At 57.8% G+C, this 25,288-nt stretch overlaps 8 protein-coding genes and 1 non-coding gene across 9 annotated transcripts; 6 read left to right on the top strand and 3 right to left on the bottom strand.

The window, feature by feature from the left end:
• Window positions 1–1,363: 1,363 nt before the first annotated feature.
• On the top strand, window positions 1,364–3,852 carry B0T15DRAFT_547429 (autophagy-related protein 22; the record flags this gene model as incomplete). Its single annotated transcript, XM_062870174.1, has 2 exons — window positions 1,364–1,667; window positions 1,849–3,852. Coding segments are annotated over 2 exons (1,965 nt in total), but the record flags the coding sequence as incomplete, so codon positions are not given.
• Window positions 3,853–4,833: 981 nt separating this feature from the next.
• Window positions 4,834–6,435, top strand: B0T15DRAFT_387593 (uncharacterized protein; the record flags this gene model as incomplete). Its single annotated transcript, XM_062864395.1, has 4 exons — window positions 4,834–5,116; window positions 5,195–5,488; window positions 5,546–5,676; window positions 5,737–6,435. The coding sequence occupies 4 exons, from the start codon at window positions 4,834–4,836 to the stop codon at window positions 6,433–6,435; spliced, it is 1,407 nt and encodes a 468-aa protein (XP_062726439.1).
• Window positions 6,436–7,771: 1,336 nt separating this feature from the next.
• On the bottom strand, window positions 7,772–7,864 carry B0T15DRAFT_t8. Its single transcript has one exon. It is a non-coding gene; the product is annotated as a tRNA-Val (tRNA).
• Window positions 7,865–7,978: 114 nt separating this feature from the next.
• On the top strand, window positions 7,979–9,080 carry B0T15DRAFT_519057 (ribosome recycling factor-domain-containing protein). Its single transcript, XM_062868413.1, has 2 exons — window positions 7,979–8,091; window positions 8,157–9,080. The coding sequence occupies exons 1-2, from the start codon at window positions 8,027–8,029 to the stop codon at window positions 8,989–8,991; spliced, it is 900 nt and encodes a 299-aa protein (XP_062726438.1). The 5' UTR covers window positions 7,979–8,026; the 3' UTR covers window positions 8,992–9,080.
• B0T15DRAFT_519055 (uncharacterized protein) lies at window positions 9,081–9,886 on the bottom strand. The gene has a single exon (XM_062868412.1). It carries the CDS (start codon window positions 9,746–9,748, stop codon window positions 9,269–9,271), a length of 480 nt encoding a protein of 159 aa, XP_062726437.1. The 5' UTR covers window positions 9,749–9,886; the 3' UTR covers window positions 9,081–9,268.
• Window positions 9,887–13,247: 3,361 nt separating this feature from the next.
• Window positions 13,248–15,521, bottom strand: B0T15DRAFT_507303 (uncharacterized protein; the record flags this gene model as incomplete). Its single annotated transcript, XM_062867638.1, has 7 exons — window positions 13,248–13,359; window positions 13,862–14,279; window positions 14,405–14,451; window positions 14,533–14,776; window positions 14,865–14,919; window positions 15,038–15,137; window positions 15,478–15,521. 7 exons carry the CDS (start codon window positions 15,519–15,521, stop codon window positions 13,248–13,250), a joined length of 1,020 nt encoding a protein of 339 aa, XP_062726436.1.
• A 388-nt stretch (window positions 15,522–15,909) lies between these two features.
• B0T15DRAFT_387330 (glycoside hydrolase superfamily) lies at window positions 15,910–19,092 on the top strand (the record flags this gene model as incomplete). The annotated part of the gene is made up of 7 exons (XM_062864379.1): window positions 15,910–16,113; window positions 16,179–16,304; window positions 16,358–16,616; window positions 16,693–16,912; window positions 17,006–18,308; window positions 18,432–18,952; window positions 19,044–19,092. The coding sequence occupies 7 exons, from the start codon at window positions 15,910–15,912 to the stop codon at window positions 19,090–19,092; spliced, it is 2,682 nt and encodes an 893-aa protein (XP_062726435.1).
• A 934-nt stretch (window positions 19,093–20,026) lies between these two features.
• On the top strand, window positions 20,027–22,578 carry B0T15DRAFT_44788 (calcineurin-like phosphoesterase-domain-containing protein). Its single transcript, XM_062865954.1, has 2 exons — window positions 20,027–20,523; window positions 20,588–22,578. Exons 1-2 carry the CDS (start codon window positions 20,194–20,196, stop codon window positions 22,532–22,534), a joined length of 2,277 nt encoding a protein of 758 aa, XP_062726434.1. The 5' UTR covers window positions 20,027–20,193; the 3' UTR covers window positions 22,535–22,578.
• A 1,046-nt stretch (window positions 22,579–23,624) lies between these two features.
• Window positions 23,625–25,237, top strand: B0T15DRAFT_44777 (uracil-DNA glycosylase-like protein). Its single transcript, XM_062865952.1, has 2 exons — window positions 23,625–24,120; window positions 24,205–25,237. The coding sequence occupies exons 1-2, from the start codon at window positions 23,759–23,761 to the stop codon at window positions 25,097–25,099; spliced, it is 1,257 nt and encodes a 418-aa protein (XP_062726433.1). The 5' UTR covers window positions 23,625–23,758; the 3' UTR covers window positions 25,100–25,237.
• Window positions 25,238–25,288: the final 51 nt, after the last annotated feature.

The raw sequence follows: 25,288 nt of genomic DNA, 5'->3' as shown, positions 1-25,288 counted from the left end.
AACGATGATGCGATAATGCAGAGGAGGCTTGGACTAGATTGTTTTGTTCTTTCGCTCGAGGCTTTTGAGTCATCTACTTCAGATACCACTGCGTATTCCAGACCTTACAAGCTATCGGATCGACGTTCAGGATTGGCAGCAAGTAATGGGTGGGTTTCCGGATGTGCATATCAACACCATTGGCAGAAGCTGTTGATCATCACCACCATTGTCCGCAACATGGGTGGTTGGTGATACGCTAGCTAAAGGCGCAACCCAGTTGGGCAATGCAATGAGGGACACCGTGATTTCGGCCTGACGCAGGGCTTGGCGTGAATGGGGTCTTGGGAGAGCCAGAATGTGAACGCCGAGACCGTGACTAGAAATCAAGCACCTGGTTCCAAAGTCCAAACGACGCTGGTCAGCAACCTTATTCCGGGTTAGCTGCTATGCAATCGGCAAGCTGTGCAGGAACTGTCCCGTAACTATTGGCAGCGTGGTCAGACATGCAGTCACTAAAAGTCGCCGGCGCCGAAGGTGTGGATCGGTCAGTCTATAGTTATTCGTACGCATGCTCGGGAAGGCCAACGTCCTCGGGTTCAAGTTTAGATGCATTTCTGGTAGATATTCCTGAATCTGACAAGATTCTGTGTAAGGGTATAAGATAACCCCCGAACGGCATATAGTGTAGCATCGTGCATGTAAAGAGGGGAATGGCGAGCAGCTCTCGACCCCCTCGTTGCCTGATCACAAGGGTCAAGTGGCCAGCAACCTCACAACGGGCCGCGACAGGACTCGGGATCAACACACACCCTCTTTGGGTTATGCTCCCCGGATTCACGCACCAACAACACACCGGCCCCATTTGCCCGGTGGAGGCATCCGAGCCTTGATCGACCAGCTCATGGCATGTACTTAAACTCGGGCCTTGGCCTCGCCGGCATCGAGTCCGGATCTTTCTCGTTTGATGCCCCGTGCCGCAGGCAGATGGGTGAGTGCCCGACGAAATGACCAAGATGTAACCAACAGTGACTGGCAACCCCGACGGCGACACCCTCCACTCGGATGCGAATGCGCTTTCAACTTTGCCGGCTACCCGATCATAGTCTGCGCCAAATCGGACCTCCGGTTCATCGTTGCTGGACCGTCCAAAGAACGAACACCTAGGTCCCTCGCAGAAACACCCATCATCCAAACCCAGCCACGGAATACTGTGTAAGGTTAAGACTGCGGGTCACCCGACATCTACATAGGTGTCTTCCGAGGTGCCACAGCAGCAAGCCGTGCAGGGATCGGATGATCCTGTTGGTCAGTGCTCGGTGCCTGCCGGTACATAGCTAAACGCTAGCGCCTCGACCCGCTGCCAGCCGGGGAAGCGATGGCGCCGCGGTCAGAGCCCGTGCACCGCCCGCCGCCCGCTCCGCGGCTCTGGTCTCGCCTGTCGCAGGTGTCTAAGCGCTCCTTCCTGACGTACTCGTCTTCCTTCGAGGCCGACGACGAGCGATCCAGCACCGCGTCGCCAGGAGACCTCGGCATGATGAGTCGCAGCCGGAGCAGGAGCAACAGCGGCAGCAGCTTCGGCGTGCCTCCACCGCGCTATCCCGGAGAGGACACCCGTCCCACGAGCCCCAAGGAGCTCGCCGGGTGGTATGCATATGCCTTCGCCGCCGAGGTCTATGTCATTTGCGGTAGGCACAAAAACGCCTGGATTGCTTCCCGGTTTGTTTTCAAAGCTAATGGATTGACATTATAGGAATCAGTACGTCTGCCCATCCCCGATCCCCGATCCCGATCCCGATCCCACGTTCCACCGCTACACCGCCACCACCCGAAGCTGCTCCATCCCCATATCGGCACAAGTTGCATGAGCTGACTACCAGATAGGCTCGTTCATCCCGATATTGCTCGAGAGTCTCGCAAGGGAAAATGGCGTCCTTCTTGCCGACCGAAAGACACCTTGCGGTCCCAGCAACGGGAAGGACCTTGAGGACGGCGGGCAGTGCATTGTCTACGTCCTGGGAATGGAGATCAACACGGCGAGCTTCGCCATGTACACGTTTAGCGTGAGCGTGCTACTACAAGCACTTCTGGTGGTCAGCATAAGCTGCGCCGCCGACCACGGCAACTACCGCAAGAAGCTGCTGCTCGCCTTTGCGTGGATCGGTAGCTCGTGCGTGATGCTCTACATCTTCGTGTCGAAGAATGTCTACCTCTTCGGCGCGCTACTCGCCATCGTCTCGAATACCACTTTCGGCGCCTCCTTCGTGCTTCTGAACTCGTTCCTCCCGCTTCTCGTCAGGCACCACCCGGAACTCAGCGACGACGAGGCTGCGGTTGCCGGTTTGGCGGTCCCAACTGAACAGGGGCCACAGCACAATGAAGACCCGCACGGCGAGGGGGCACTGGTCGACTCAACCGCGGCGTTACTGCCCAGGGATCCCTTGGAGGACGGGCACGCCATGTCCCGGGTGCAAACACGCGAGGAGCTGACCTCCAAAGAGCTTACCCTCTCTACGCAAATCTCAGCGAAGGGCATCGGCATCGGCTACATCGCAGGTCTTTTCCTGCAATGCGTGGCTATTTTCATCCTCATCCGGATGAAGAACACCACATGGTCCCAGCGAGTCGTTCTTTTTGTTATTGGAGCCTGGTGGGCGCTCTTTACCGTCCCAGCGGCCATGTGGCTGCGGCCCCGGCCGGGTCCCCCGCTGCAGTCGTCGTCGAGCCAGAAGGGCGTGCGCGCCTGGATCTCTTACACCGCCTACGCCTGGAGGTCCCTCTTCCGCACTGTCCAGCTAGCAAGGCGGCTCATCGACATTGTCCTTTTCCTTGGCGGGTGGTTTCTGCTGTCGGACGCCATCGCCACGACTTCGTCAACGGCCATTCTCTTCGCCAAGACTCAGCTTCACATGGAGCCGTGGGCACTGGGCATGATCAACGTGATTTCCACGACAGCGGGCATTGCCGGCGCCTTCTCCTGGTCCTTCATCTCGCGACGCCTCCGCCTGCAGGCACACCAGACCATCCTCGCGTGCATCGCGCTGTTCGAGATCATCCCCCTCTACGGCCTCATGGGTTACCTCCCGTTCGTCAAGAGCTGGGGCGTCTTTGGCCTCCAGCAGCCGTGGGAGATGTACCCCCTGGCCGCCGTCTACGGGTTCGTGCTCGGCGGTCTGAGCGGCTACTGCCGCTCGCTCTACGGCGAGCTGATCCCCCCGGGATCCGAGGCCGCTTTCTACGCGCTCTACGCCATCACGGACAAAGGGTCGAGCGTCTTCGGCCCTGCCATTGTCGGCGCGATCATCGATCGCTTCGGGGAGATCCGGCCCGCGTTCTGGTTCCTCGCTGCGCTGGTGGGGCTGCCCGCACCGCTGATGTGGTGCATCAACGTCGAGCGGGGTCGGAGCGAGGGCGAGAAGCTCGCGGAGATCATTGAGGGGTTCAAGCTCGCGCAGGGCGAGCGCTCGAGGGACAGTGACGAGGAGAGCAGGGCGATCCTGGATGCCTATGACGAAGATACCGATCCTTGAGGGAGCTTGTAGCTTTCGTTCTGTACGTATGTGCGGTCATGCATAGCGACGGCGTTTATTGTATTGGTAGGCGTATTGTCCGGTGTGTTGGTTCCAGGTTTGATGGGTTGGGTGGAAGCTATTAACCTATCCCTAGATCATTGTCGAATGCGGTCTAGGGAAATATTCAAGTGAAAGAGATGATGGCGTGGAATACAAACAGTTACTTATACGTGATGAACGCTGGATATACAATCCGACAAACCACAGCTCCAGTACCCGTAGTCAGGATGCTTTTGTCAACTCATCCTGTTTGACATGGTTATTGCGCCGTCTTTCGCTTGTTGTTGGCGATCGAGTAATCAGTATGGCCAAATGAGTGCTGAAGCGCCGCATCGATCAATTGCCCAGCCACAGCCATTTCTCCTCACTAACATACCCTCTGTGTGGACGTATGTACAGTGCCGTTAAATATTTAAACAAGGCGCCATCTCTATTCTCCAGTCAACCCACCAATGACATGGATTGCTATCCTCGGGTCCAGCCGAACGGATCCACCTTCCGCCAGAACAAAGGCACAGAACTTTGGTCAGTTCGTCGCATCTCAGATGACGTGGGATAGCCTTACCTTGTACCTAAGGTAAGCTTCAGTCGTGTGCGCTGTAGTAAGTCGGAAGGTCTGACCTACGTTGCTGCCTAGGTGCCTATGCTGCGATCGCGTAGACCTGCAGGGACATACACAGTAGGTAGATACTGTAAGCGTAGTTATCCGCTGACACCGTCTAAATACAGCGCACATTAATCACGTGGCTGGGTTCCCGGGGCCCCATCTCCCTTTTCTGGGCTCGGGAAGCGGGCGCGGGATTCGGGAAATTTTGCTGTCATCTTTTGTTGCGACAACACCTTGCAGCATCAGCTATCAGCTGCCGTCGTCCATTGACGCACGAGCATCGCATATCAGACTCTGGGGAAGTCGTCTGAAGGTCGCGATCGCCTTTGCGGCTCGAAGCGACCGTCAGATACACCCGCCGACGTGCTTCCGACGTGCTCCTGACGCGTGCCCCCTCCCGCCGTCGGCACTTTCCCCCAGCCACCGCAGCTCCTACTCGCTACCGTAAGCTCCGCGCCGCGGTTGGAGCCACCCTATCAACTCCTCGCGAGCTGCCGCATCTCGTAACGCTCGCGCAACCGCCCGGCCTCATTATACAGAACAGCTTAATCGCAGAGCAGCTTGAACACCGTTATTTTGTATCCGACACACGCTTGCTTTTCAGATATAGCCGCACCCGTACTCTAATTACCGACACGCCAAAGAGCACGCCATCGCCACCCTTTTTTCGCAGACATGGCATCCTCGCGCAAGAGGCCTAGGGCCGAACCCGAGGACAACCGGGCTGAATGCCCGTTCTCCGTCAAGACCGTCGATCCCAAAGACAAGGATCAAAAGAAAAAGAAGCGGCGGCGAACTGAATCAGGCGAGGAAGAGGATGTTACCCAGAAAGTACCCGTACAACTGTCGCCCTTTACGCCGAGCGGCAAGTTCAAAACGCACGAGACAATGGACCTCTACTACCAGGTCGAGCCGTCTAAGAAGTGGACAGACATGACGAGATACAATAGCTTCGTCCGTGAGTTGATCTCCCCCACCCCCATACCATGCGCCCGAGATCGCAGAACAAGTGGCTAACGTATCTCCTGCCGCATAGTCAATGGGACGAAGTATTTCAGCGAAGGGTTTATCTACGTTGCGAACGAGTCAACCATCGAACGGCAAAAAGCTGTCAACAACAATGAGCCAGTCCAGCCTCGGAAGAAGTCGGATGACGATTGGGTCGCCCGCATCCTGGAGATCCGGGCAAGTGACGAACACCACGTGTATGCGCGGGTCTACTGGATGTACTGGCCCGACGAGCTCCCGCCGGGGACGCACGACGGCAAGAAGATAGTGCAGGGCCGCCAGCCGTACCACGGCATGAACGAATTGATCGCCTCCAACCACAGTAAGTAGCTCTGAGGGGTGACGGGCATAGTACCGCAAGGTTGCTGACTTCTGGCAGTGGACATTATCAATGTCGTGAGCGTCACGTCTCAAGCGCACGTGAAGCAATGGTACGAGGAGAACGACGACGAAATACAAAACGCGTTGTATTGGAGGCAAGCATTTGATGTCAGGACCTACGAGCTTTCGGTAAACGACCTTCCCCGCAGTCTTCCCCTCGCATTGCGATACTAATCCGTACCCTCCCAGTCGGTCGAGCTAGTTTGCAGTTGCAATACCCCGGGGAACCCCGATAAGTTGCTGATCGGCTGCACGACGGAGTCCTGTAAAAAATGGATGCACGAACAATGCATCATCGACGACGCGCTCAAGGCAGTTTATAAACGGTTGGGCACCGACAAACCACACGTGCCGCCTTCGCCCCCAGCAACAGCTAAGAAAGAGGAGTCTGGGGACGAGGGCAAGCGGCCGTTGAGCCCAACCGAAACCGGCGCTGAGGGCTCCACGGAACACTCCATCGACGTTAAGGCCGAGTCGGGGCCATCGGATGCCGTTGTAGTCAAAGACAACGTCGAAGTCGGGCAAGCGGCCGATGACGAGGATGCACCGGCCGCCCCGGAGGATTCCCTCCCTATGCGACCTGCCGATCAGCAGCGCACGGCGAGCGAAAACACGACGAGGACAGACACGCCGGACAAGCACACTGTGGGCGTCGCTACGAGCAAGCCCACGCCGGGCCGGAAGCCGGGCCGGCCGCGAAAGAAGGCCCCAGAAGCCAACGGCGACAGCGCGCGGCCATGGGAGGGCTTGTTCAAAGCGGTGCTGAAGACGGCAGATTTGGCTCCACCACTGATAGAGATCGAGGATCTCCGCGAGAGCGTGGTCGGCGGGCAGAAGACTTGGACGGAGCCGGTCAAGTGTCTGCTTTGCGGCAACCAAGTCAATTAGATGCGGATTAAGGTCTGGATGGGGGACACCGACCTCGCCATATTGGCCGATGATGACGCCGACGTGGAAGTGGCCAACGTGGAAGTGGCCAACGTGGAAGTGGCCGATGTGGGAGAGGCCGACGTGGGAGACGCAGACATGGAAGACGAAGACGTGGAAAACGACGACGCGGGAGATGCCGACGTGGAAGACAACGATGTGGAAGACAACGATGTACTGATGCCATGGGAAGAACACTCTGAGGAGGGTAGTACGGAAGCGGGTGAGGAGGCGGCTGAAGCGTTCGAGACCGCCGAAGTGGTTGGGGATGCGGAACCGACCGGGGAGGCTGGCGAAACTGGAGGTGAACAAGCAACCGAAGACCCTGACGCAACGGAGCAGGTACAAGACCCCGACGCAACGGAGGAGACAGAAGCGAGTGAGGCCGCAGAAACGACTGTCAACCCACCAAAGTCAAGCGAGAAAAGAGAGAGATGGGTAGACAAGGAGGAAACGGAGTCGGTGCAAGAGCGATGCGAGTCAGTGGAAAAGGAACCAGAGCCGAAGCATGAGGAACCGGCGGTGCAATCAGACTTCCCACCACCGGCCTCCTCGCCGACTGAACATACGCTTCGGGCACAGGGACTCCTTTATAGGGCCACGGAAAGGACACCGGGGTTGGAGAACTTTTTGTGCGGAGAGTTTTGATACATTCAAACCTATGTGAAACTGCAAGTCACTTCTGCTTGCTGCGCTGCTATCCGAGTGCGGGATTTCAAACTGAAGGGGGAGTGTTGTAATGCGGTTGGTTGGCCGGAGTAAGAGGCTAGGTTCCAAATGGGGTATTTCATCAAGCGGAGAGGTATTCACACCAACGGAGTGGATTTGGAGGCAGTTTAAGGGGCCAGGAGACAAGCCTGGGGAGTTGGAAACTGGTTGCCCCTGGGCTGTTGCTTTCTACCTACGATATGGGGGGCCGAGCCTGTGTGGGACACCAGAAAACGGCATTAGTACCACTTATTGTCCATTGCGCCTGTCTATTCTGTACCCCTCGTTGTTTGGGTAGCGCCTATTGAAACGGAGTCATTTGTCAATTCACCATGCTTCTGACGTTCTGCTGTTTCCTGAGCATCAGTAAATGAGCAGAGGCGGGAGCTCGCTGCTCGCCGATGATGATGATGGTTATCAGCCGCAGCTGTCAAAGAACTAAAGTGAGACTACCAACCTAAGTAACTTCTGGCCCGATACTGAGACCATCCAGTCAAATATCTAAGAGGCATTCCCGCGCTTATATAAAGAGACTCAGATCGGAGTGTGGAGTCAAAAAGGAAGTTGTCTAAATTCAGACACAAAAGGATGACCGCGGCAGGGCTCGAACCTGCGATCCTCTGCGAGACTTGGGCACTGAGTGCCTGTAAAGCAGATGCCTTAACCACTGGGCCACGCAGCCTTATTGAGTTTCTGTCGCACCGACATTACAGATGGGCAATTGCGGGAGTCAGAGTGGAGACCCTTCGATTGCGCTTGATGCTGATAAGAACCCAGGGTCTAGAAACAACAAAAGCTTAAAACGATCAATGCGAAAAGTTCAGCCCAAGACACCAAGAACACAATGCGATGCTTACGAGCCGCTGGCGGTTTACTACGCAGCAATGCGGCTGCCAGTAAAGCGCTCAGGTCAGTCCCGGCAACCAATGGCTCACGCCATCAGTCCAAAACGCAAACTCACGCGACAGTTGCAGGACCGCTCCGTCTTTAGTAGTTCAAAGTCCAACAACACCACTGAGGTGCCAACCGACACCTGCGGTCCACACCGTCAGCCACAGCCATGTGCCACGGAACCCCCCGATGAGCAGGCCGTTCTCGAGCACAGCGAGGTGCTTGAAGAAGAAAGCCAGGGGCGGCAACAACGGCAACAACAACAACAACCAACCGTCTACCACCGCCGACGATGCCACCGAAGTGGAGCGCCCCAATGGCAGTGAAGAACCGGAGCTGGACCCCTTCGACTTCAGCGACCTGACCCAAGCATTCGAGCGCGCCGAGGAGCGCTACACGGAAGAGCTCAAGAAGCTGCGCAGCGGCGGGCGGTTCAACGCGGACGTGATCGGCGCGATCCCCGTGCAGCCGGACAGGAAGAACCCGTCGCAGACGTGCGCGCTGCGCGAGCTGGCGACGGTGGCGCCGCTGGGCGGGCGGCGGTGGAGCATCCTCGCGTTCGAGGAAGCGTCGGTGAAGCCCATCATGAGCGCGGTGCAGCGGTCCGACGACTTCAACCAGCAGCCGCAGCCGTCCCCGGACAACCCGCTGGAGCTGACCATGACTGTCGAGCCCGAGCGGGCCGACGCGCTGGCCAAGCGGGCCAAGGACATCTGCCAGGCCTGGCGGACGCGCGTGCGCGACGAGGCCCACCGCCGGACCCAGGCGCACAAGAAGTGGCGCGACGAGAGGCTGATCCTGAACGACGACTTTCACAAGCTGAAGAAGGAGCTGCAGAAGCTGCAGGATGACAGGATGAAGGGCATTCTGGCCAAGGAGAAGGAGGTGGTGCAGCAGATCATGGCGAGGGCGAGCTGAGACTGACGACCCCTTCAGAGCTAAATAGACGAGTAATGGGTAGGTAGGGCAGGGCAGGGCTGGACAAGGCAGGGCAAGAAAAAGGATCTGGGTGGGAATAGAAACCGTTTCTGTGGGCTCTATGAAGAAACGATAGATACCTGTGTACAAGTAGACTAAAACACCACCACAATGGGACCGGGTACGGCGTTGTTACATATACAAACATCGAGCTTGTGCCCCTGAGGCGGACAGGACTCGTCCTGGAGGTCATTTTCCCATTTTCCTCTCCTCAACATCACTTCCTGGCCTGAGCACCGGACGCAGAACCGCCCTGCGCCGGTAACAACGAGAGCACTTTGTCCATGAACTTCTGCGAATCCGACGCCTTGTAGGTAAAGGTCCGGAGATGGTAGGCGGCCATGGTGCCCTTGACGTCACTAATCTCGGCAAACTTTGGCGCCTCGTATTTGCCCAGAATAGTCGTGTCGATAATAGCTTTCTTGGTCGCAGGATCGGGCCCGACGACGTGAAGCTTGGGGTTGGCGCTCTCGATCCACGCCTTCTCCCCCTTACTGTGCACAAAGAAGGGCATGTGCGCTTCGTACTTCCTTTGGATGGCCGTGAGATCGGCCGTGACGCCAGAGTCAGGGTTGTACGCCATGCCGCCCGTCATCAGCCGCATCGTGCGAATGGCCGTCTCGACCTGGCCCAGCGCCGCGTCCGTCGCCACCGCGGCGCCGTACCCGCTCAGCGACTCCCGCGTCAGCTTCGGCATAAACGGCACCACCTCGCCCTTCTCGAGCCGGTCAACCACCGCCTGCTCCTCGGGCGTCAAGACCACCTTGTCGTTCGACGGCCCGCCCTTGCCCTCCAGATCCTGCTGCGATCGACGGGCGGCCCCAAACCCACCACCGCGCCCCCGCGACCCGCCGCGTCTTCCACGGCCGCCGAAGCCCGGTCTATCCCCCCTTCCAGCTCCGCCACCACCACCGAACCTTCCGCCTGGCCTCCCAAATCCCATCCGCGCACCGCTCAGCCCTGGCCGACCAAACGCCACATTACCCGGCCCGCCTGCTTCTCCCGGCGCGGCGGCGGCGCGGGCATTCAGCGATAACCGATTGCGCAGCCCAGACCCGCGACCGCGGAGGCTGCGCAGGTTGAGGACCTTGGGCGCAGAGGAGGCGCTGGCGGCGGAGGGCGCGACGCGCAGCGAGCGGGCGTCGACGCCTCTCTGTGAGCGGGCGGGGCCCGACCCCGATCTTTGTGTCGTTGTCGAGCCTGATTCTGATGTGGTCGAAGAAGAACTGTTGGTCGGCCGCTGCTCGGATAGCTGGACGATTCGCTTCACTGCGTCGCTGTGGCTGTCGTCGCGTCCTCCTCCTCCTCCTCCGGCGCGGGACGTGAAGAAGGAGATCGGGGTGGGTGTGCTTCCGTTGGCGAGGCAGCGGGATGTTCGTGTTGTTGTTGTTATTGTTGTTGTAGTTGCCGGTCCGACGCGCCCGAGGGCGGTCCGGATGGCGTGCCGGTTCATCGTTGTTGTTGCGGGCTCAGGAGAGCGGATTCATGGGTGGCCTCCGGTGGGAGCGAGGCTCAACGGTTGACGATGTCGGTCACGTTCGGGGTTGAGGGAAATGGATGTGGTTCGGAATAAAATGCTGGCAGGGCTATGATTGGTTAACAGTGGCTTTTGTGGGTCAAGAATTAAGCATCACGGCTGTTCTCGGCTCCTTGCATTGTGCCGCGAGTTAATGCCTGATATAAACACAGCTTTGGAATGGAGTCAATGTAGACCTCGTCGACTGCCTCCATGCTGAATCTGTTATCCTTTCGGACAATGAAAAGGGAAAAGGCTAGGCGGCATCGTATCATGGCGTGGGACCAATTTACGCTGTTAATTTGCTCAGTCCTCCAAGAATAAACAGGAGAACGGCTTGGGGAAAAATCAACACCAAAAAAATCAACCAAAACATACAACATCAGGGATTCGCTGGTCGTCACCGACCCAACTACTGGTCTGACCCTTGGTAGCTTATCTATGGGAGAGCGGACGGGATCCCGAGTTTTCTACCAGGTATGGTCGTATGTATCAGACATTCGGTGGAGGATACCTGATATTGAGCGTCAAATAATGACTGCTATCTGTTGACAACATCAGGCAACCTCTCATGATGTGGCCTTCAACAGCGACAGATGCTTTGGCTGTTCGAGATATTGGAGAAGGACGTATTCGGGAGCTCATCCGACGGCGTTCTTTGCTTGGCTCGATCCCATGAATGTTATGCACCGGAAGAGGTGTGCGAATATCATAATAGTCTATCATAACTGTCACGGCGTCTTAGTGCTCTGTCACTGGCACTTGTATCCGCCAGTAGTAGACAAGTCTGAAGTCCGAGAGTGAGACTGACTAATCCCTGAACGGTATATGGACAGTTTCTCGAGTTGTTGGACTGGTGTTAGAAATCGAGTGATGGGCAAGATGTGCCATCAGATTGATCCGGGGGATCTGCGAAGAGATATAATTGCGTGCTAACTACCTTATTCTCGTTGCCGACTAAGTAATAGCCGGAGAGCAGAGTAAGCGGTGATGAACCTGAGCCACATCACCTATAGGGGAGGCTAGGGGAGTTTGATCAGGCTGATGAGGGCTTGACAGGAGACGACATCTGCCTCAGCAATGGCCATCGATTACTTTGTTCTTGAAACTACGGTACACGAAGGGTGAGTTCATGGTACGTTTCTACAACCGATTTGATAGTAGTCTATAGATGCGAGTAGTCTATAGATGCGGCTGTGGTCCAGCATGCAGCCGGGGGGTGCGCTTCGGCTCCTAGGCCGCAGATGATCGTCCAAGAATTTGGACATAGCGACCAACGGGCCTACGTTCCTCTGGATTGGTTTCATTTCTTCCATAACGAAGTTACCAATCTCTTTCCAAGTCATTAACAGCAACTTGATACCACACGCTATGAAGGAATCCTCAAACGTTCATTGCCAATTCAAAGATCACACGGATGTCATACCTAGCCCAGTCTATCAGATTAGATCAGGTCATTAGGACGGGACCTCCAAGGTCCGTGCTGAGTACGCCGCGCTGATGGCAAACTGGACATGGGCTTCATTCGGGATCAGCCAACGCTTTACCGGGGACATGAGCCGCCCTGTTGCAGAGCACTATGCTGGATGCACACACTGCAGGGAGGCGTGATACCCGGCGGCAGTGCTGCAGAGCCTAAATACGCCATGAGCCGCCCGGATGCATGCAGGCAATCACGCTGGCGGTCCTGCAGAGAGCTAGCGAGTTCGCGACCGCCGGCACTTGCAGTCGTCGGTCAGTACGCTGGGCGTAGACTCCCGACCCGATCGTGGTGGGTGATGCTTCATCGGCACGCCTTTCCGCCATTTGATGGGGAGATGAGGTGCTGGCGTGGGGGTGTAGGACGCAGTCGACGTACAATACAATCCGTGCTGGCGGCTGCTGCTGGCACAGTCGAGGCCGTAACGTTACTGATGGACCGACGACAAGGCGTGCAGGCCGGATGTTTCCAAACCGAAACCGCGTCTGTGATAAGCTTGGAAGGGCGCTCTCGCCATTAAAGAGGCGTCATGAAGCCGCAGCCGTAGGGCGCCAGCCCACTGGAATCAGAAGACCCGTCAGTGTTGACGACCCGGTCTGGCTAATATCACGCCCTGAACAACCCGTGGATGTCACGGTAACATGACCCTCGTATCTCGGAAGGAGTAACGTCGGTGCCCGTACGATTTAGTCGGCCTGGAACGTCAGGAAGACGGGTGTCTTAGAGGGAAGTTGATGCGAGGTCTCGCGTAGCAAGCGCGAAGGCACAGCATGTACTCCGTACGGACGCACATACCGCAGTAGCAGAGACGATAGTGCTCCCCGTTGAATGACCCCCACTTCCAGATGACGGCGGAATAAAATCCCGCCTATGTTTAACAGACAGCTCGAAGGGGCCATGCTGTATGGGATGTATGTTAGTTGACAAGAGACGGAGTTATATTGCAGGTCATCCTCCGCCCACCGCTGTGCAGCCTCGCCTATCCAGTTTTCTTGCCTCGGGCGGGAGGTCTCACTCCATTAGGCGTGTTAGCACGGCCATGTGACCAGGGGAGAGAAGGCTTGGCCGGGTGAGGCTCTCTTGGACGTTGTATCATCCGGAGATGGTGCGGCGGGTTTGGCGGCACGGTGTGAGTGAAGGACGGTACCTTTGGGAGACGCTGGCTCGGTTCGGAATGCGACTGCAGGAGTCCCGCGCATCTCAGCCGACACCAGGGTAGCCGACATAAGGAGCCAGGAGGAGAAGAGCACGAGGCGACCGGGACCGTGGTTGTGCTCGGATGTATCGACGTCGGAAGTTGTATGAATCTGAGCTGCCAACGGTCTATGTCGAGGGCTCGTTGCTAGTTAGAAACGGAGAGCATAAAAAGCTACATACTATAGGCAATTATTAAGTAGTGAATGTCTTTGAGCATCTCTACCACGGTAGATTGACAGAGCATGGATGTCAGTTCTCTCAGTCTCGTGTTGTTCCCTGTGACTTACTGATGCGGTGTAACGAAACTCTCATGCAGCAATCGGGTTCGATCCAACTCTGGTAACGGAGGGTGCACATGGAATGCAGTGAAAAATGGAGCCAGGAACGAAACGTGGCTTGGGTGGGGTCATTTGACTTGCTGCACCTTCCCAATTGTTTCCGAATGGCGCTGCGGAAGGCGCACAGGAAGCTTGTGCCATGGATTTCTCCGATTTGTTCAGAGCACTTCGAACGGTTTCACAAGCAAAACATATCACCGGCATCAACAAGGCGACGGAGCCCGGAACCGAAGTTGCACCGCCACAAGACATCATGTAAGGGAGTGAACTGATACATACAATGTTTCCACGAAAACATCCGCCCTGCCAAGAACAGGCCTGCAGATCCGGCTCTCCGACCAGGGCATCGGGTTCACGGCCGTTTGCTCCTTTTTAATGGGCCCGGAAAGGACATTTTGACCGACGTTCAACCGCCGCCGTTCCACCTTCAACTGGCTCAAAATCTCTTCGATAAACGATGCGTTGATGCGCAGGAGCGCGTTATCTTTGCAAAGTTGATGGATCCGAATTGCGCAGATTTTCCGTAGCAGAGTCGTCCGCTTGGGGCTGAGATGAGGCTCCACGTCGAGGTCGGCCCTACTGCGTACCGGCGTGTGCCAGGAACGCTCGGAAGGAGGTTGCATGACTGCATCGGCCGACGGCGTCGAAGGCGGGTGTGAAGGAAGCTTCAGCTGCTGCGCTTCCCCGGTCAAGCATCCTCGTCGTGGTTACATGGATGGTTCGTGAGCCCAGCCAAGCGCCCGGCGCACACTGGATTCGGCAGTGAACGAGTCCCGGAGTCTCTCTATCATGGCGCTAACGTTATCCTATGCATGTAGGTACCTGACTGCGGGCGGTTGTCCTCCATCACATGCACCCATATTACAGCCCTGATATATGTGGTATAAAACCGCGGCAAGGTCCTCGCAAATCACGCCTTGCGTGAGGTTCTAGGGAAAGTAGGTACGTACCCGTCCGGCCGACCAATCCGCATTGCCGGAGTTCTTTCTGTCAAAGGAACTCGGGCCGGAGTCCCGTTCCTGGAAAGACCCTCGCCGAGTTCCGATAGTGTCGTATCCACGATTACGGAGCAGTTCCCCAGTTTTCGCAAAACCTCGCTTCTTGATTCGAACTCTTGGCCCTGCTGTCCCGTTTCGTCATATCCCCGGCTTCGAGGCTCAACACCAGAGCCGTTCTGCCGACTATCCTGCCGTGCTGATCGACATTATATGGTGGATTCTCCCCTTATACTAGCTCAGACTAGCTCATGTAAAGATATGGCAGCACTGCCCTGAAAGCTCACCGAGCACTTGCCGTCTATGGCCCTCAAGGTACCCCCTAACGACAAACTGAAGTACCTACATGGACTCGAACGATGAGATTAGGCTCCCAGCAAACACTTTGCCACGCCATGTCCAAGGCACTCACGCTCGAACCATTCGAGAACCCGATGAGGGCGGCAGTGAGGGAACTTACCTTCGCCTGACGACCTGCTTTGAAGCATCCTAAGGCATTGAAGGGCTTCTTGATGCCAAGCCTGCTCTCACACCTCATCAACAGGGGCCAAGCGGCTAGGCTAGATTTGTTTTGGTTAGCCGGCCTGCTGGGAAGCAAGTCCTGACGAGCAGGCCCTTTCCCGCCGTTTCCCGTCAATGAGATGTTTCGTCGCTGGAGAGTGCTCATCCCAAGTCTCTGTTCCCGCTCCACGCGGACGAATTTCCCCTACTTGGTTGCCGGAACATGCGCTTTATGCAATAATGGTGCGAGTTATCCGGCCTAGCTGGGTCCAGCCGATACTACCGCTCATACGGTCCGTTCCTACCGATATGGCTATTTGCACCCGAGGGTATTAATCAAAAAGGGACGACGGATAGAGGTGGTCAAGTGACACCACAGCGCTGCCTCTGATCACTCACAGAAGGCCCCGGTCTCCGATCTGTCTTTGGTTCCACTCTCCCATGTTGCATCCCACATTCAAGCATCCCTGCCGAGGGCGCCTGATAACGTACCGTAAGGTGTTATGGGTTGTTGAGGAAGGAGACGTGGGATAATGGAGAACCTATCTTCTGTTTGCTCTCCATCCCACTGAGCCCACATTCCCATCCCTCCGGGCCGTCTCCGTATCCCACGGTTAATGTTCGGGAAGAGCAGGCCCCAGTGGTTGGCTAGTGCTGGACTTATATAGATTTCCGCGTGTGTTGATCTCCTTGTCTTCGCTTTCCAGGAAAGCCGTATTCCTGACAACCCATCCGGCCACTTATATAACCTGGAACCTGCGTTGTCACAGTAGCTCATTGTCACCCGTTGGTACCCGCAGTAATAAGCCGGGGAGACCAGAGAATCCAACAATGGCAGCACTCGTTCCAGTGTCAGAGGTCGAACTCGGGCAGGATATCGACCCGAATGCGTCGCCGGTCGGAAGCATCGACACCAACACCACCCCGGACACCGAGTTCTCACCGCCGGACAGCCCAATCCAGGAGAGCGGGCCGCCGAAGGACCCGAGACTGCTGGCGAGAAAGAAGCTGGCCACGCTGACCCAGGAGGAAAAGGTTCGCTGCTCTCACTAACAAACCCCCCTTTTCCGGGGACGCAAAGGGGATTGACAATCCGACAGGTGTCGCTATTGACAGCCGCGGACTTCTGGAGGACGAAGGCGATCCCGGACAAGGGCATCCCCGCCATCAAGACGAGTGACGGGCCGAATGGTGCTCGCGGGGGGATCTTCGTCGGGGGTACTAAAGTGAGCAGCATCCGGGAACAGGGTAGTCGGTAGCCTGCTGACCACACGAACAGGCCGCCCTTTTCCCCTGCGGCATCTCGCTGGCAGCAACATGGAACAAGGACCTTCTCCACCAAGTTGGCCAGCACTTGGCTCAGGAAGTCAAGGCCCGGTCAGCCGACGTTCTCCTCGCGCCGACTGTTTGCATGCACAGGCACCCGTTGGGAGGGAGGAATTTCGAGTCTTTCTCGGAGGACCCGCTCCTGACCGGCAAGCTGGCTGCGCAATACATCAAGGGGCTGCAAGAAAAGGGCGTAGCCGCCACGATCAAACGTCAGTGGCTGTTGGGAGAACGAGCTGTAGGAGAGGGTATTGTATTGTACCTTATGCTGATTCGTGAAAAACACAGACTTCGCCGGCAATGAGCAGGAGACAAATAGGGTGACAATCAACTCGGTCATCGCGGAGCGGCCACTTCGCGAGCTGTACCTGCGTCCGTTCGAGATCGCGGTGCGCGAGGCCAAGCCATGGGCGCTCATGTCTTCGTATAACCGCGTGAACGGTGTGCACATGGACATGAACAAGCACATTCTCCGGGATATTCTCCGCGGCGAATGGGGGTACGACGGGTGAGTGGCGAAAATACACCTGCAGCCAAAATGCTGGCAATGATAATAAGCGAGGGGTGATCGACGAAACTGACCACATGCCCCACCAAAAAGGACCGTCCTATCGGACTGGGGGGGTACAAACTCGACGGCGGAATCGCTGAGGGCTGGGATGGACATCGAGTTTCCCTTCTCCAACAAGTGGCGGTTCGAAAAGGTGCTCGAGGCCCTGAAAGACGGGAAGATCACCGAGGCTGATATCGACCGCGCAGCCGAGAACGTTCTCACGCTCGTGGAGCGGACGAAAGGGGGCGACCTGACGCCGGAGGCGGAGGAGCGGGAAGACGACCACGAGGAGACGAGGAACCTCATCCGCGAAGCCGGTGTGCAGGGGCTCACACTGCTGAAAAATGAGGGCTCCGTCTTGCCCATCAACCCCGCGACGACCAAGGTGGCCGTCATCGGGCCAAATGCCAACAGGGCGATCGCTGGGGGCGGCGGCAGCGCCAGCCTCAACCCCTACTACAACACCGTGCCCCTGGACAGCATCCGCAAGGTCGCCCAGCAGCCCGTCACCTACAGCCTGGGATGCCACATCCACAAGTGGCTCCCGGTGGCATCGCCGCACTGCTCCAACAAGACGGGGAAGCAGGGCGTGTCGATCGAGTGGTTCAGGGGCGACAAGTTCGAGGGCCAGCCGGTCGTCGTCCAGCAAAGGACGAACACGGACCTCTTCCTCTGGGACTCGGCGCCGCTGGCGGACGTCGGGCCGGAGTGGTCGGCCATCGTGACGACGTACCTGACGCCCCCGACGTCGGGGAAGCACACCATCTCCTTCATGTCGGTCGGGCCGGGCCGGCTCTACGTCAACGGCAAGCTGGCGCTGGATCTCTGGGACTGGACCGAGGAAGGCGAGGCCATGTTCGACGGGTCCGTCGACTACCTAGTCGACGTGGACATGCACGCCGGCCGGCCCGTGGAGCTGCGCGTCGAGATGACCAACGAGCTGCGGCCCGTGGCCAAGCAGAAGCAGTTCAACATGACGCACAAGTACGGCGGCTGCCGCATAGGCTTCAAGGCCGAGGACCAGGTCGACTACTTGCAGGAAGCCGTCGACGCCGCCAGGGCCGCCGACGTCGCCGTGGTGATCGTCGGGCTGGACGCCGAGTGGGAGTCCGAGGGCTACGACCGCCAGACCATGGACTTGCCGTATGACGGCAGTCAGGACCGTCTCATCGACGCTGTGGTCAGCGCCAACCCCCGCACCATCGTCGTCAACCAGTCAGGCTCGCCCGTCACCATGCCCTGGGCCGACCGCGTGCCCGCCATCCTGCAGGCCTGGTACCAGGGCCAGGAGGCCGGTAATGCCCTCGCCGACGTCCTCTTTGGTCTGAGGAACCCGAGCGGGAAGTTACCGGTAATTGCCGCCTGTCCTCCCACCCACTTCTCCCCCCTTCTCCCCCCAACACAACTCCCGTTTTTCTCTGTTTTCACCCCTTCCAGACCGCTGCTGACCTCCCCTCCCCGCGGGGTTTATTAGTGCACCTTCCCGCGCCGCCTGGAGGACACGCCCGCATACCACAACTGGCCGGGCGAAAACGACGAGGTCGTCTACGGCGAAGGCCTGTACATCGGCTACCGACACTACGACCGCGTGCGCGTCCAGCCGCTCTTCCCCTTCGGCCACGGCCTGTCCTACACGCAGTTCGAGTACGGCCGCCCGTCGCTCAGCCCCCGCGTCTTATCATCTCAGGACGACGACGACGACGGTGGTAGTAGTAGTAGTGTGGAGCTGGTGGTGGGCATCAGCAACGTCGGGCCAGTCGCCGGGTTCGAGACGGTGCAGGTTTACGTGCGCCACGAGTCCAGGAGCCGACTGCCGCGGCCGGAGAAGGAGCTTGTCGCGTTTGAGAAGGTGGAGTTGGAGGCCGGGGAGACAAAGCATTTGAGGGTGAGGCTGGATAAGTATGCGGTCGGGTACTACGATACGAGTATCGGGAGGTGGATTGCCGAGAAGGGGACGTATAGGGCTCTGGTCGCTGCTTCGGCGGCGGATGTGAAGTGAGTTTTTATTTTTCCTTTTCTTTTTTTCTTGGCTGGGTGCAGTGAGGTATGGGCATTTGCTGACACATCGTTTTTTTGCTTGACGCAGGTACTCTGTTCCGTTTGAGGTCAAGGAGTCTTTCACATGGGTGTTTTAGAGAGGAGCCGTTGCTGGGTACAGCTACTCGATGAGAAAACGAGAGGGGCCGGGGACGGGGTCGGGGGGAGAGGTTGCATCTTTGCTCGTATATATTTGCTTCTGGGTATATTCTTTGCACCCGTGACATGAGAATGCGACGAGCGTCGGTATTCGGCGTCTTGCCGCTTAGAGGTTTCTCTATATAAGGACTTGCTTTCCGAGCGTGACATCCCAGCATGAGAGGGGAGTGTTCATGAGGGTTTCGATTCGCGATCGGTCTACCGGATGTCTCAGACTACCGTTTATATGATCACTCTTTGGGCGCTGTGGTGGAGGGGAGTGTGAGCTAGCCGTGAGCGACGGTATTAAAGGGCTTAGGTAACAGTGCTCTTGGTCATGGCCCTAACGATGGTGATGCAGTGGTGCCCATAACTCGGCGACGGACGGCTCTCTTGTTCCGACGACTCCGTGTTTCTGCCGGGGTGGTGGGACCCGGAATTCGGGGCCGGTGCATGAAACGGTGCGGGGAATTCGGTCAATACAGGCGGGGATCGACGGGAGTTCCGTTCCACACTCAAATTCCCCTGAACCCGATGGGATTTCGGCTGGTATATGCAGGAGCAGCAGGTGCAAGGAACTGGAAACTGACCATAGCAATGGAGTGTCTGATACAGACCATCGGGCTACGATATCAGACAGCCGTCAATTGCCCCGTCCTGGATTGCAGAACCCAAGAAAAAAGAAAGGCCAGGCCCGGACCCAGTCGAGGTTGCTCAGCCTGCTGAGCTCTGCCCCACAGCGCCTAGAATGCAGGGCCCCCGCCCCTGTCAGCGGTCTCTTTTCGGCTGACGCACTGTGGACTGGTTCATGCTCGATTCGATCTTTTGACGGATTGTAGCTTTTACCAACCTCAGCCCCTTTTCCAACCCGTTCCATTAAAGCTTGCTTTTCGAGAGTTGGATACGAAAGAGACTGCATTAATCCGTATCATCACTGCGGCCTTATTATAGTGATCTTAGTCTCCTCAGCCGCACGCTCCGGGTATCGCTATTGCAGAACCGCGACGAGACTTGCCCCATTCCGCGAAGCTCCCGGGGCATGGCTACGCCGGGCATCCGCCATGGCTCGGCCGTATAGCAGCAAGAGCGACTTCGCCTACCCTCCCCGGTACTATCCGGACCACTCAACCTCGCTGCTCGACGACTTCCGCGCCCTCGTTGCCCAGGCTTTCCGTTCGCTGGTCCGTTTCTGGCGTGAGCGCGGCCACGGCGTGGTGTTTGCTGCCATGTGGACTGCCGTATATCGCCTGCGTCAGAACATGGCCTACCATCGTCTGCTGAGCTTTCCGCACCTGCTCGTGGCCGTGTGGGTGGTGGTGCTGCTCTGGGGCGAGCGATGGGTGTTTCACTCCAAGGTCGAGAGTTGCGACTGGAGTTACTGGGAGAAATGGGTATGACAAAATACGGAAAACGGTGCAACACGAAGAGATGCTAATGCCCATGGTCACATAACAGCCCGCCGGTGCCGAACCCCACCGTGTCGCGCTCGTCGCCGACCCGCAGCTGATCGACGCTCACTCGTATCCCGGCCGCCCGTGGCCGCTTAATTCACTGACAGTGCGAATCACTGACAACTACCTCCGCCGATCGTACAACCAGCTGCAGTGGCGACTCGACCCCGACAGCATCTTCTTCCTGGGGGACCTGTTTGACGGCGGCAGAGAGTGGAAGACGGCGCACGGGTCGTTTGAGGACCCGGCTTGGGGGCCGCATCCGAAACATGAACAGAAGTATCTGAAGAAGTGGCACAAGAAGTATGGAGAGTCTTACTGGCTGGAGGAATACGCCAGGTTTGGCGGCATCTTCGTGGACCCCTGGGTGAAGGCGGGAGCAGAGCAGGAGGCCGGACGGAGAAGGAGGAAGCTGGTTGCCAGTCTGCCTGGCAACCATGACCTGGGGTTTGGCGACCAGATCAAGGTGTCGGTGAGGAACAGATTCGAGACGTACTTTGGGGAGGGCAACCGGGTGGACGTTATCGGGAACCACACGTTCGTGTCCGTCGACACCGTGTCGATGAGTGCCGCGTCCTCGGCCGAAGCCAGCCGGCACGATCTCAGGCCTATCTACGAGCCCGTCGAGCGGTTTCTAAACGATGTGAAGCAAACAAAGCAGAAGGCGGTTGATAGAGAGCTGCGTCTCCTCCGCGGCGAGGGGCAAGAAAGCGAGCTCCCGCACAAAGTCGAGGAAGCGGGCAAAGTCAGAAAGACCGACGACAAATCAAGTCGGGGCGGCAACGCGCCGGAACTGCCCACCATTCTACTAACGCACGTCCCGCTTCACCGACCGCCTGGAACACCATGTGGGCCATTGCGAGAAAGATGGCCACCTACGAAGCCGCCGAAGGGACAGACTGACCCCGTCCTCCCCGACCACCGCAACGCCATCTCCGTCTCCGGCGGCTACCAGTACCAGAACGTGCTTGGCGAGAAGGACTCGGAAGAGCTGATCCAGAAAGTGGGAAACGTCGTCCACGCCTTCTCGGGCGACGACCACGACTACTGCGAGGTCACCCACTCGGCCGCGCAGGCCAACGTGCGCGAGATCACAGTCAAGAGCATCAGCATGGCCATGGGCGTGTCCAAGCCCGGCTTCCTGCTCATGAGCCTGTACAACCCGATCGACCCGGCCACGGGCCAGCCGCTCACCTCGGGCGAACACCAGCCCACGCTCCAGACGCACCTCTGCCTCCTCCCGAGCCAGGTCTCCACCTACCTGCGCTACGTCAGCTTCGCGCTGGTGTGTGTCATCGTCCTGGCCGTCCGCGCCTGCCTTGTCCCGATCCTGGGGTTGAAGCCGTTCGCGCTCGACCTCGCCGAGTCTTATCCTTCTGGACCCGAACAGCAAAGGAGAAACGGGAGCATCCTGCCCCAGTTTAAGGCAAAGGTGGAGGACTACGAGGAGTATACCCTGCCGCGCGGCTTCTCCGCGTCCCATCGTCTGAGCAACGGGAATAGCACCACCCGCGATCGGAGTGGCTCTGCCTCGTCTTACAACATGCCTCTCGGCGCAAGGCCCAACGGGATTGCGACGGCGCAGGCGAGGAATCCGAGCCCCAACCCCAAAGGTGGGGGTGGTGGTCTACATAGATCTGGGTCCTCGGGAGGGGGGCATCACGGGAGGAGGAAGAGCCATGGCAATGGCAGTAAGTACGGTGGGGGCGGGAGATGGGGCGTGGGGAGGGCTGCGCCAAGGATCGAGATACCCAGCGAGAATGAGGAGGAGGAGATGATGTACGGCGGGTACAATGGCAAGTGGAAGGCTGCTGCGTGGAAGAGGAGGGGGCTCGCCAGCAGGCAACCGAGATCGACGGTCGGGGTGGTGGTTACCGAGTTGTGGACCACCGTGTGGAGGGTTGCATGGATGGTGGTGGGGTTCTTTGCGTGGTTGACTTGGAAAGGGTAGTGTCGTATCGTACCTAGTGGATGGTGGATGGGTGAGGAAGTAGAGTCGGGGTTGTATATTATATCTTGGGCTAAGGCACGTTACCAACCTATCTGGGCCGGTTCGGGGTTTTTTGTGTATTGAGGGTCACGGGAGGTTGGCATACTGGATTATTATTCGTTAATACCAAGGATTGTGCTGACCTGTGCTGATCCCCTTTCCCCTCGGGCAGTAAGACACTGTCATTGTCCGACTGAGTCGCGTTCCTCGCTGCAACTGCCCCTGACCCGTGCATGCACAGAACTGGAATCTGTTCAGCTGAAGCATGGGCACGCGCAGAGCGCGGGAAGGCTACCCGCCCGCGCGTTTAAGTGGGTGCAGGTGAGCGAGCCAATGACGTCGCGCAGGGCTGGGATTTCGCGCGACTGCAAGTCGTGGGGCCCACCAATCGCAGGTGCGCTCCACCTTGCATTTCACCTTGCCGTTGCCCCTAGTCAAAGTCGGGTACATACAGATTAGAATCAAAGCCATTGGCAGCTTTTAATAGGTTCAGCGTCTTCAATTCTCACTTCACAGTAGGGAGTAAAAGACCTCTCTGAGCCGGCTCTACTTGGATTCTCAAGGCCCAACAATGAACATGCTCTAGTATGTACTACAGGGCTGAGCTGCCTTTGCTCAACCCCTGCATATCCCTGTCTCACTCCTGTGTACATGTAATGAAATGACGCCAAAATCCGCGTCAGAAACGCGCTTTTCTCAAAGCAGCTAAAAAAGGTAGCCCTGTAACTCAGCCAGCCATCCGGCATCCGGACAGGGCTTTTTGCAACATTGCAAGGTCTGAGCTGCATATCTGCCAGCCCTTTCTGTTTGCCAGGGCAGGATTTTGTCTTGTCTGCTCATCTCCGCTTCCGTCCCGCCTGCCGACAGTGGAATTTTGGGAGACAGTCCAATTGTCGCCTTTTCTTTTCACCTCCATCTCAACTTGCGGACTTCCAAGTATTACGGATACTAGTAGCCGCCAATTCGGTGTAATCACGAGCGATTCTCATCTCAGCCATATCCTACGGGTTTCGAGGCCCGTTTGTCCTCAAAATTACGCCTTTCAGATCCTTAGTTGTCGTACCTCCCCGACCTTTCCTCCCCATCCGCCATCTGCTCTGTAGTCGTGTAATTCGGCTACATCTTCCATCACCAACCTCGACTCCACTCCATCACCACCTCACTTCACCGCTTTTCACCCATAACATGTCGACGCTCAAGCGGAAGGCCGCCGCCCAGGCTGGCGCGGAGGCGAAAAAGAGCAAGCAGGGCAGCATCATGTCCTTCTTCGGCGCCACCAATCCATCATCCACCGGCGGCAGTGCGAACAAAAGTGCTGCCCCGGAACCCGCAGGTCCCAAGTTCGACAAGGCGCAATGGGTCGCTTCCTTGACTCCCGAGCAGCGGCAGCTGCTGCAGCTCGAGATTGACACCCTCCACGATAGCTGGCTGGCCCTGCTCAAGGACGAGCTCGTCACCAAGGAGTTCCTCGAGCTCAAGAGATTCCTCAACCGCGAGACGGCCGCAGGGAGGAAGTGGTTCCCGCCGGCGGAGGACGTCTACAGCTGGTAAGGCTTTTTTGTTCCATTGCCCCCTTTTTTCAGCAATGTGCCGTACCTAGGTAACTAACGACGTAAAATCAACCCACCCAGGTCCCGCCACACGCCCTTCAACACGGTAAAAGTCGTCATCCTCGGCCAAGACCCGTACCACAACGTCAACCAAGCCCACGGGCTCGCCTTCTCGGTCCGCCCGCCGACCCGCGCCCCGCCCTCGCTCAAGAACATGTACATCTGCCTCAAGAACGACTACCCGTCCTTCAACCCGCCGCCCAACAAGGGCGGGCTGCTGACCCCCTGGGCCGACCGGGGGGTGCTGATGCTCAACACGTGCCTGACGGTGCGCGCCCACGAGGCCAACAGCCACTCCAACCGCGGCTGGGAGCGCTTCACGCAGAAGTGCATCGACCTCGTGGCCGCGCGGCGCACCCGCGGCGTCGTCTTCATGGCCTGGGGCACCCCCGCGGGCAAGCGCGTGCTGCGCGTCGACGGCAAGCGCCACCTCGTGCTCAAGACGGTGCACCCGTCCCCGCTGAGCGCGAGTAACGGGTATTTCACCTGTCGCCATTTTCGCCTGGCGAATGACTGGTTGGCGGAGCGGTATGGCCCTGGCGGGAGGGTGGATTGGGCGCTTGTTGAGGGGGAGAGTGTGTTTGATGAGGAGCAGGGAGAGGAGGAGGGTAAAAAAGAAGAGAAGGAAAAAGAGGGGGTGGAGGAGCAGAAGAAGGGGAAGGAGGAAAGGGGGTTTAATGAAGACGATGAGGAATTCGGGGATGGTGATGCGGCGGACATGCTGGAGGCTGTGGTTAAGGCTGAGGCTGGGGTGAAGGCCGCTGCGTCTTCTGCTGCTGCTGCTGCACCTGGAGAGAACAGTAACCCCGCGGAGAAGGAGGCCGTGGTGGTGGAGAAGAGAAAGACTCGGAGCCAGAAAGCGGTGGCCGAGGCTGCGGACGGGGAGGAGAATGCCGCACCTGAGGTCGAGGCTTGAGCAGGGTCGGCGTTGTGTCCCTTTTCATGGCGATATTGGTTGAATGTGGGATGCGGATAGCGATGGGAAGAGATTGTATTTTCCCCGAGGCATGTATCATCGCGCCTGTGGACGACGCAGTGTCACGTTGACGCCGATCTCATTCAGAGCACGCCTCATGTCTGTCATCCAGGCTATTGTTGGGGGTTA

The sequence above is a fragment of the Chaetomium strumarium genome (genome assembly GCF_033439665.1).
Source record: "Chaetomium strumarium strain CBS 333.67 chromosome Unknown B0T15scaffold_1, whole genome shotgun sequence".
Taxonomy (NCBI): Eukaryota; Fungi; Ascomycota; class Sordariomycetes; order Sordariales; family Chaetomiaceae; genus Chaetomium; species Chaetomium strumarium.
Note: the sequence above shows the minus strand (reverse complement) of the source record. Positions and strands in the feature narration are given on the sequence as shown.

What these genes read in the sequence shown, in the direction of transcription:
- B0T15DRAFT_519057 (XM_062868413.1), top strand. Translation starts at nt 8,027, where the DNA reads ATGCGATGCTTACGAGCCGCTGGCGGTTTACTACGCAGCAATGCGGCT. An exon ending in GCTGCCAGTAAAGCGCTCAG is followed by an intron (nt 8,092 to 8,156) that starts GTCAGTCCCGGC and finishes CGACAGTTGCAG; the next exon opens with GACCGCTCCGTCTTTAGTAG.
- B0T15DRAFT_519055 (XM_062868412.1), bottom strand. Translation starts at nt 9,748, where the DNA reads ATGCCGAAGCTGACGCGGGAGTCGCTGAGCGGGTACGGCGCCGCGGTG.
- B0T15DRAFT_44788 (XM_062865954.1), top strand. Translation starts at nt 20,194, where the DNA reads ATGGCTCGGCCGTATAGCAGCAAGAGCGACTTCGCCTACCCTCCCCGG. An exon ending in GGAGTTACTGGGAGAAATGG is followed by an intron (nt 20,524 to 20,587) that starts GTATGACAAAAT and finishes GTCACATAACAG; the next exon opens with CCCGCCGGTGCCGAACCCCA.
- B0T15DRAFT_44777 (XM_062865952.1), top strand. Translation starts at nt 23,759, where the DNA reads ATGTCGACGCTCAAGCGGAAGGCCGCCGCCCAGGCTGGCGCGGAGGCG. An exon ending in GCGGAGGACGTCTACAGCTG is followed by an intron (nt 24,121 to 24,204) that starts GTAAGGCTTTTT and finishes CAACCCACCCAG; the next exon opens with GTCCCGCCACACGCCCTTCA.